The 9,315-nt window shown below is 38.1% G+C and overlaps 2 protein-coding genes across 8 annotated transcripts; one reads left to right on the forward strand and one right to left on the reverse strand.

The window, feature by feature from the left end:
* Positions 1–738: 738 nt before the first annotated feature.
* LOC131023051 (uncharacterized) lies at positions 739–3,342 on the reverse strand. 3 transcript variants are annotated; one of them, XM_057952605.1, is made up of 7 exons: positions 3,203–3,342; positions 3,014–3,132; positions 2,888–2,938; positions 2,731–2,782; positions 2,140–2,198; positions 1,460–1,505; positions 739–1,162 (listed from the first exon to the last, which is right to left on the reverse strand). In XM_057952605.1, the coding sequence occupies exons 2-7, from the start codon at positions 3,104–3,106 to the stop codon at positions 1,074–1,076; spliced, it is 390 nt and encodes a 129-aa protein (XP_057808588.1). In that variant the 5' UTR covers positions 3,107–3,132; positions 3,203–3,342; the 3' UTR covers positions 739–1,073. The 3 variants fall into 3 exon arrangements, with proteins under 3 accessions (XP_057808588.1, XP_057808584.1, XP_057808579.1); XM_057952601.1 differs by lacking the exon at positions 739–1,162 and having other exon boundaries at positions 1,229–1,505; XM_057952596.1 differs by lacking the exons at positions 739–1,162; positions 3,203–3,342 and having other exon boundaries at positions 1,229–1,505; positions 3,014–3,179.
* A 90-nt stretch (positions 3,343–3,432) lies between these two features.
* Positions 3,433–7,821, forward strand: LOC131023035 (endoplasmic reticulum oxidoreductin-1-like). 5 transcript variants are annotated; one of them, XM_057952582.1, is made up of 10 exons: positions 3,433–3,606; positions 4,404–4,535; positions 4,726–4,987; positions 5,257–5,367; positions 5,988–6,106; positions 6,312–6,416; positions 6,510–6,712; positions 7,018–7,141; positions 7,255–7,442; positions 7,567–7,821. In XM_057952582.1, exons 1-10 carry the CDS (start codon positions 3,433–3,435, stop codon positions 7,583–7,585), a joined length of 1,437 nt encoding a protein of 478 aa, XP_057808565.1. In that variant the 3' UTR covers positions 7,586–7,821. The 5 variants fall into 5 exon arrangements, with proteins under 5 accessions (XP_057808565.1, XP_057808556.1, XP_057808568.1 ...); XM_057952573.1 differs by having other exon boundaries at positions 7,586–7,821; XM_057952585.1 differs by having other exon boundaries at positions 7,258–7,442.
* The last annotated feature ends 1,494 nt before the right edge of the window (positions 7,822–9,315 follow it).

Genomic DNA, 9,315 nt, shown 5'->3' on the forward strand with positions numbered 1-9,315 from the left:
GAGCACATGGGCAACCCTATTTGAATGCAGTTTATCATTCACTAAATGGCAGAAAACAAATTGATTAGAAGAGAAGATGTGAGTAAGCAAGAAGGCCCCATTTTTGCAGTGTGCAAGCATAGATCCCTATATAACTGAATTTGTACTTTGAAAAAGTTGCAGCCTTCCACTTAATATCGAGAAGCTTCTGGCATCAACTTTATGGCAACTTCTACTATTATGCATAAAGCCATTTTACCTTTTCACAGGCTGGTCGGTACCCCTCTTTCGGTAATGCAATCTCTTACATTCCCATGCAGCACTTTGCTGCAGTAGAAATGACTGAACCTGCAGTAACAACCAATGATTGAAGGATTACATATAATAATGCTTTTAAAATGAAAATTACCTTGCGGCAGAAAGGAATTTGAGTTTACTGAGACTGCTCCAGAAACCATCATTCGTAAAAATGGATGATTTTTTGCAGATAAAAAAGGTGATAAAACTGAATGCATCGGTTACATCAATGCGCACGACGTGCTCCTCGAGAACATCATGATCTCAAAATTTACTTTCAGCAGTAAAATGCAAAACCAGACACAAAAGTGTAAAGAAGAGCTAGCTAATACAGAGGAGCCAGTTCATGAAAGGCATGTTTTTTGTGCAAATTCTGTTTTTTATTATTCAAAGGCCAGTTGCTTCCTGATGAGTTAAAAGTTGCTCAAAGGTACGCCAACATGGAAAAAGAAGGAACTAGTATTTGAGCAATTTTAGCTGACATCTTGAATGTATAAGATATCAGCTTTTTACTATATTTTTTACATGTATAAAATACATCTTGAGTGTTATTTCACCATCCTCATTCATAGAAATCTAATTTGCAGGAATTACAAATGACACTACGCCCTATGCCCACTAGTTGCTTGCTGATGTGATGAGACGTACATGATCCCCAAAACTACCCAAGCTAAACAAAGACATGTGGCAAGATTTCATAATAGCAATCCTCGTCCCTAGCAAAACTAATAATGTTCCCCCAGCAACAAGAACCAGCAATAAACAGGAAAGAGTCCACAACCAGTAGTATCCAGGTTCTACGAGGATGAAGGTGGAGATGGTGGTGAGGACAGAAAGGCATGATAAGATGAAGATGCGAGTTGAGCCAAAGCTGGAACTGAACCACCTGCACAAAAATCAAGTCCATATGGCATGAGATGACGCACTGGGTCATATCACACCAGCTAAAACATGTAGACAAAAGCCAGCTCAAAATCTCTTATTTATCTTACAGCCGCTTGACAAAGTATTTGCAATACATGAAAAAAAAAAATGTTTCAGCATACATGGCCAATAAAGTTGCATATCAAAATTATGCAGATGCCAATAGCAATCGTGTATGAGAATAATAAGATTAACAAGTTACGATCCGGAATGTGTTTAGCTAATAGAGATGAACAGTTCACTGGAGCAGCCATCTCACCTGCAAGCCCAGCACATCCTGATGAGAAAACAATGATAGGTGGTCCCTGCATTGAGAAATATGATTTTAGATAAATCCACAATGGAAAAGCAGAAAGAAAGGATATTAAAAGATAACCATCTTTATAAGTTACACAAAACTAAAGGAACAAAAAGATCTGGTGACTTTGTAACAGCATAAATATGAAAGAATTCATAACCAAAACCCATTGTGTGCCCCAGTCACATATAGAACAGTAATCATCTTTTTAACTTATAAAGTTAGTGTACTTTTGCCCATATTCGTCTCCTTTTTGGTCCTCACTCTTCAATTATTTCCTCCTTCCTGGTCCCATTTCAAAGTAAAATCAAAGAGAAGACAAACTACTAGTATTCAAGCTGAATGTTCTGGGCCTTCATCTATTGTAGCAACCTTGAAAAAGTTGCCGAATATATAATGGGCAATGATATGAATCTTCTGTGTGACTACCATCTATGTGCTTTATTAATAGCCTCAGAGTTCAACCTCCAAAAATGCCCATTGTGAAGCTAACCCGCTACCCATTTATGGATGCACATTACTAAATTTAAAATGTAAACCGGACCTGAAAGTTCACTCAACACAAACATATAGCAACTGGAAATAAAGGAGAAACAAGGCTAAAAAAAAGAGGTAACACAAAAACAGCACCGGAGACTTACACCAATGAAGAAATGCAACCACATAGGCCCTTTAATCCACCTCCTAACGATGGGCATAGCTGCAGCAGTACAAAGGAAAGCGTAAGCGACAGTAAAAAAAAATTCAACCACATAACTCCCTTCTCAGCAGATTAAATTTTGGCAGCAAATTGCTAAATACTTAGGTTCCAATAGTGCATTAAAACCAAGGAACGATGTTTCAAACAAATCAAGGAATGAATGGCAAGGAACTGCATAATGATATTTTGATTGAAATTACTAGTTAGTAGTTTCAGTTGACATTCATTCAAGCATATCAAGATAGGGCAAAGGATTTTGCATACACTCAAGATGAGAATAAGTTGTGATTTCATTTCAAGAATTTTGCAATGAACCTAAGAGCTGCAGAACCTGACATTTCTGTGTTACCGACTAACAAGAGAAATCGCAACCATGTTGCATGTAGCACGACATAAACCAACACGGGTATCTCTTAGAGAATTCAAAAATAGAACACTGCCTATGCTAAAGAAAACATGAAGGGGAATTTCATCAAACGGAATGTGTGCACCATTCAGCTACACAAAAATAAACAAAAGAGGATAAACTTACTACGGTTGTAGCCGTAGAAAGCGCCGGCTATCCCCCCAACCGCCGATCCTATCTAAATTCACGGGCAAAAACACAAAAACTAAATCGTGAAGGAAAAATGAAGAAAAACAAAAATTCACTTAAAAAACAAAGAGAAGAAGATCGTCGTAATTCGCACCATAGAGAAGCTGTCTCTAACGAGTGGCGTAACGGTCCACTTGCTCGTCTCCTGCAATCGTACCAAAAAATCTGAATAAAATCGAACGAAGACGGTAAGAAATGAAGCAAATTTGTGGCGGCGTACCATCTCCATAGTGAGGGGGCCGGCGCAGTGCGGGCACCGCGTGGATCGATTATCAGCTCTTCCGCCTCCATGATTGGGATTTTGCTCCGCCATCACTGCAGCCCACTTTAGTGATTACTCTGCAAAATGCAAAAGGTTACGAAATATACATACACATTTTGCATATACGTACACCACATTAGTAATGACCGGAATCAGGTGAACCGGCTCAGAACCGGTCCGTGGTCAACGGTCCGGATCTAAAACTGTTGATCATGGGTCGGAAAGAGAAACTTCTTTCTTCAAGCTCAAAAAGAGAAGATTCTTTTTTTTGAGTTGTTAATATGAACAGTGGTTAATATAAGTTGACACTCTATTGACGAAAAATGGCCAAAACATTGCTGCACTTGGCTTTTATATATGTGTAGATTGGAACTTCGATGGCCGAAGCTAAAGCTGTTGATGGTGGTAAGAAAAAACAGTTGAAGAAATTGAAAGAGGGAAAAGGTGGAATGAGGAAATTGGCAGCAATTGGGGCAGCTTTGGTGGTGGTGGTAGCCATCGCTATAACGTACAATCATGCTCAAATTCACAAGTCTTGCCATTGTTCTCAGGTTCTATTTGTTTTCTTCCTTTGTGTCCGTGATGATATATATTTGTGTATGCTGTATATGTATATTTTGTAGTTTCTTTCTGTGTGATTGAACTCTTTCTTATTTATGCCTTTCCTGTCAGAAATGGTGAAATTGTGTGTGATGGAATTTTCGAGGTGGAAATTTGTGAAATGGGTGGGAGTGATGAAAACATGAAAATTGTTTACGTTAATCTACTGCCAAAGATCGCGACTGCAGTGCTCAAACAATGACCATGCTTTGTTCAATTCCTTAATTTGACTTTGGTCTGCTATTTTTCCAAATTGATTTCTCGCAGACAACTGATTCTCACTATAGTTAGACCCCTTTGAAACGATCATGCTTTTTTAGATTATCTGAAAATTGCTGTGTAATTCTAATTTCAAGTGTTGAGCAGGCGTGAGTTGTTTGCACTATGTGTGCTATCAATGATTATTTTCTTTTCATTTCATGTCTGGCTGTTTGATCATCAACGATGGCATGTGCCAAGCTTTTGTAATGCTGCAGTTTTGCCGTCGGGAATTTTGCTATGCATTAACTTATTGAAAGAGCCTCAAATCCTTACTCATACGTTGTGCTAAAGATGTGGATCCATAAAGATAAATTGGTTTATTCAAACAGTGTGGACCTGATTGTGATACTACATGCTTCTCAATCGCACTAGTTGCCTGCATTACCTATTCACACTTATTTGTAATCATGTAGTCCGAGGACATTTGGGTACACAATCGATGGATCAAGCGGAACTAAGCCACTTTTATTACTTGCTTCTTATGCAGGATGCTCGTAAGTATACTGGCATTGTTGAGGACTGCTGCTGTGATTATGAGACGGTGGATGGTGTTAATGGGGTTGTACTGTACCCTTTACTTCAAGATCTTGTTCAAACTCCATTTTTTCGATACTTTAAGGTCAGATACCAATCTAAATGTTCAGTCTTGTTTGGGTCAGATTTAATGAGCTTGGAAAGCTACAGAGATGCTTGTTCCAACAATGGAATGTAAAAATAACAGATCAATTTTATGTGGGTTGTGGTCTGTGATTACTGATCCATTTAATACTGAAGTTTTCAAATATTATTTACTTATTTAAACATGACAGGTTAAGTTGCGGTGTGACTGTCCCTTTTGGCCTGATGATGGCATGTGTAAGTTGCGTGATTGCAGTGTATGTGAATGTCCGGAAAATGAATTTCCCGGACCTTTCAAGCGGCCAATTCAGTATGGTTTGCCATCTGATGACTTAAAATGCCAAGAGGGAAAACCACAAGCAGCCGTTAATCGTACTCTGGATTCAAAGGCCTTTAGGGGCGGCTGGATAGAAGTGGATAATCCTTGGACCCTTGATGACATGACTGATAACAGTAATTACTTGCATATTTTCTTCCTAGCTGCATATTGCACTTAATTCACTACACTTGTCTTAGCATTTTCTTATGTCTTGATGATATTTTTTCCCCAGGGAAACATGTGGTTGTATTAGTTCTTTTTCTTGACTTGAAATCATCACTATGTTTGCATTGATTATACGTGTATTATTTCGGAAGGATGTGTCTTATACTCGCACAATATGATTGTTTAGATATGTGAATAAGAATGATACATGCCTTGATGGACGTCCTCTAACTTGCAGGTGAGATGACATATGTTAATCTGCAACTGAATCCCGAACGGTATACTGGCTATACCGGGCCATCAGCTACAAGGATATGGGATGCTATATATTCAGAAAATTGTCCAAAATGTCAGTATCTTGCCTTTAAGATTTACTGCAATGGTTCTTTGATACTTACTTTAGGATATTGATGTTGCAATATTTAGATCTCATAAAGTTTCTATAGAGGCCCTTATGTGCCTTGTATGTTTTGCATCATAGATGTTCTAACCTACTATCGTGGGTTCTTTGAGTCTGTTCAAATTAACTCTTAGCAGTCTATCTGTGTTGCAAATGTCTCCAGGAGAAAGTTACAATTTTCTGAGTTCGGTTGTCTGTTATGGCATGGATCAGCATGTTATGTTTTTTTTTTCCTTATTCTTGCTTACAAATTTTAGTTATTGAAAATTTAAAGAATGAGACTTTGGATAGTACATACATACCTACAACATAATTGCTTTATTTCTTAGTCATTTATTTTCCCTTTTTGAGCTGATGAAAATGCTTGATGTGAGCTTCAATAATTATGTTACACTTTTCTTGTTTCATAAAATTATTGATCTAAAGTTTTCGATAAATAAATGAATTAAATAATTGGTTTAACCATTAATTTTTTAAATTTGAGAAGCACTCTTCACTTTTTATGGTGCTGAATAGTATTTGGCAATTTGAAGGTGGTCTAAGCCACTTTTTTCTTGAATGTTTTCCAGATCCATCAGGAGAGATTTGTCAGGAGAAAAAAGTTCTGTACAAGTTAATTTCAGGTCTTCACTCCTCAATTTCAATTCACATTGCTGCTGATTACCTGGTTGATAAAGCTAGAAATCTGGTTTGGCTTCTGTCTTCTCCTTTTTTCTTGTATTCTTATTGTGAATCATCTTTTACTTGGTTTTCTTCAAATTCAAACTCTTCTGATATTGCATAATTAGAAGAACAATGTTTTTCATGAAAACTAGCACCAGTTGATTTGAGATTGGACCATCTAGCTTGAAACATATTTACTGAAAACCTGATAAATTTCATTGCAATTCCAGTGGGGTAGAAATTTGGATCTGATGTACGACCGTGTTTTGAAGTATCCCGATCGTGTGAGAAACTTATACTTCACGTTCATGTTTGTTCTCCGAGCTGTGACAAAAGTAAGCTTTTGCATCATTTCGTCTTGATCAATATGGTTAAGATGTGCCGGTTTGAATTGACGCCTTCTTTTGCCTGGCTTCCACGTGATGCAGGCTACAAATTACTTGGAACAGGCTGAATATGATACCGGTAACCTTGAGGAGGACCTGAAAGCACAGTCTTTAATGCGTCAGCTACTTTACAACCCAAAACTGCAGGCTGCATGTCCACTTCCGTTCGATGAAGCTAAATTGTGGCAAGGACAAAGTGGGCCGGAGTTGAAGCTCGAGATTCAAAAGAACTTCAGGAACATCAGGTTTGTATCAACATTGCTTGTTGAATAGCCACTGCGTAATTTCCTCGTGCGCATCAAAATCTATTGCATAGCTTGTTTGTGCAACATCAAGTAATTTGCAACATCAAGTAATTTGTACTTTAATGATGGATGAGATGTTGAACCTGAAGTGACTAAGATTAGGAATATTGTCTTGGAAATTTGAATTATCTTTAGAATTTGGCAACACATTTTCCATCATATCTACTTTTTGTTTTGTTTGTGTGTTTGCTCGATTTTATAAGCTTTTAAGGCTAACTTACTGCAATTATTGTGTAAATTTTTAGCGGTCTGATGAATTGTGTTGGATGCGAGAAATGTCGTCTTTGGGGTAAACTTCAGGTCCTTGGTCTTGGAAGTGCCCTGAAGATTCTGTTCTCCGTTGATAGTAAAAACCATCCACATAAACCAGTAAGTTGTATACACTTAAATCCTAAATATAGTATTATTCAAGATGAGCTTGTGTATCCTGTTAGGTGAAACACACTTTTCAACGATTAACACTGACAGGATCTCTTTTGCAGCAGCTGCAACTGCAAAGAAATGAAGAGATTGCTTTAGTGAACCTTCTTCATCGACTCTCAGAATCTGTTAAACTTGTCAATGAAATTGGTCCTTCAGTTGAGAAGACTATGGAGGAGTTCACATCTGAGCCTTCAACACAAGAAATTAGTTTACTAGAAAGAGCGCGGTTGGCAGTAGGAAGGATTTGGTAAGTACTTTATCTCTATATAAATGTCTCTATATCCTAGGATGATGAGATCAATTTGGCAACACCACAACTATTTTTTTACTGAGTATTATGATGATGGCTGAACTAGATTTCTTCTTCCCAGGTTGATCCTTCCACTGTAGCTGGCCATTGCTTTATGAATTTTGGAAGTCCTTATAGAGCATTTATACATAGCACCGAGGAAAACTATACTATTAAAAATGACTAGACAACATAGTAACTTTCTTATTGCCCCCATGTAACATTACTTAGGATCATATTTATTGTTTTTCCATAGTGTTTTGTTGCCCTAAATTGGGGAGTACTAGTATGTTTTGTAATGAACAGAGTAAACAACGATTTAAATCGTTCACAAAAATATTTTGTAAAATGATTGTTGCATATGAGATTATAAAAAATAAGGAGTAAAATTTTGAAGTAGCCAAAATGAAGCATAAAACACAATTTATGGCCACACATTGAAAAAACCCAAATTTTGGGCATTTTTATTGATTTGGACGTTTTTACCCTTAATGAGGCGGACCGGGTAGGATCAGGCACGCGGGTCACGTGCCGGGTCGGGTTAGGCACTTATGGCACTATTAGTGCCAAGATTTTACTTTGGTTTTATTTTGGATTTTCGTTGCCACTTATGGCACTAATAGTGTCATAAGTGCCAACGGAAATCCAAAATAAAACCAAGTAAAATAATCATTTTGGGCACTTATGGCACTAATAGTGCCATAAGTGTCATACGTGCAGCACAAATACAGAAACAACAACATTATTTAAACCCTAAATGGAACATCTAAACCCTAAATGGATAATCTAAACCCTAAATGGAATATCTAAACCCTAGGGGGAAGTGTGCACGTATGGCACTAATAGTGCCATAAGTGCAGCACACAGATCAGATCTGCCATGGCTGAAATCGAAGAAGGCGGAGATCAGATCTGCCGATGGAGGAGGCGGCGCAACGATCAGATCAGATCCACCGCCGCTGCCTCATCAGACCAGATCTGCCGCCGCCGCGCGCTGGAGAGAGAGAGAGGGAGATGAGAAAGAGAGAGGAGAGAGCGGCAGCCGCTGGAGAGAGAGAGATGAAGGATCTTCTCCACCACCGCCGCGAGAGCTCCGACGAATTCTCCAAGCTCGGTGCCGCTGCCGCGCAGCCGCTGGAGAGAGAGAGAGAGAGAGGGAGATGAGAAAGAGAGAGGAGAGAGAAATAAGGGTAGAATAGTCATGACATACAAAAAATGGCCAAAATTTATATTTTTTCAAATGGTGGACAAAATTTGATGTTGTATGTTAAATAGGGTCATTCGGCCCTATTGTTTCAAAAATAAGTTGGTGTAGAGGAATTTATTTTTTTGGGGAACTTATTTTTGGAGGTTATAAGCTGTTTGTGAGCTTATTTTACCAAACATTTTGAAAGAGCTTATAAGCATCTAAACAGTTTATAAGCTGTCTTGAGGAGCTTATAAGCTTAGCCAAATACCCTCATAATCTATTTCCCGACTCAACTTGTTCTCTAGGATGGCAGTCTCCTCCTTTTGAGTGTCAAGGAATTTATCGCCTACAGATTTCCCTCTCATGGATGATGGAACAAACACTAACTTAAGATCAATCAACATTTCTAAGTAGATGATGCTGACTCACAATGCACATAACATCACAAATCTAATTATAACCACGAATGTTATTTTCTCTCTACTATATATCACCCTAACCATTTCATTGTGCTCTTGACTGATGAACAAATTCCAGAATTGATTCAGTCGAGGGTGAGGGCTTATCTTCAACAGTCTTGGAAGTTCTCTTCATGGGAGATAGATGATTGTATCCCTTAAAGATTTCTTCCTTGTTAGGTGAC

The sequence above is a fragment of the Salvia miltiorrhiza genome, chromosome 1 (assembly GCF_028751815.1).
Source record: "Salvia miltiorrhiza cultivar Shanhuang (shh) chromosome 1, IMPLAD_Smil_shh, whole genome shotgun sequence".
In the NCBI taxonomy this organism is placed as follows: Eukaryota; Viridiplantae; Streptophyta; class Magnoliopsida; order Lamiales; family Lamiaceae; genus Salvia; species Salvia miltiorrhiza.

What these genes read in the sequence shown, in the direction of transcription:
- LOC131023051 (XM_057952601.1), bottom strand. Translation starts at nt 3,106, where the DNA reads ATGGCGGAGCAAAATCCCAATCATGGAGGCGGAAGAGCTGATAATCGA. An exon ending in TTAGAGACAGCTTCTCTATG is followed by an intron (nt 2,783 to 2,887) that starts GTGCGAATTACG and finishes CCGTGAATTTAG; the next exon opens with ATAGGATCGGCGGTTGGGGG. An exon ending in GGTTGCATTTCTTCATTGGT is followed by an intron (nt 1,506 to 2,139) that starts GTAAGTCTCCGG and finishes TTCTCAATGCAG; the next exon opens with GGACCACCTATCATTGTTTT.
- LOC131023035 (XM_057952573.1), top strand. Translation starts at nt 3,433, where the DNA reads ATGGCCGAAGCTAAAGCTGTTGATGGTGGTAAGAAAAAACAGTTGAAG. An exon ending in AGTCTTGCCATTGTTCTCAG is followed by an intron (nt 3,607 to 4,403) that starts GTTCTATTTGTT and finishes CTTCTTATGCAG; the next exon opens with GATGCTCGTAAGTATACTGG. An exon ending in TTGATAAAGCTAGAAATCTG is followed by an intron (nt 6,107 to 6,311) that starts GTTTGGCTTCTG and finishes TTGCAATTCCAG; the next exon opens with TGGGGTAGAAATTTGGATCT.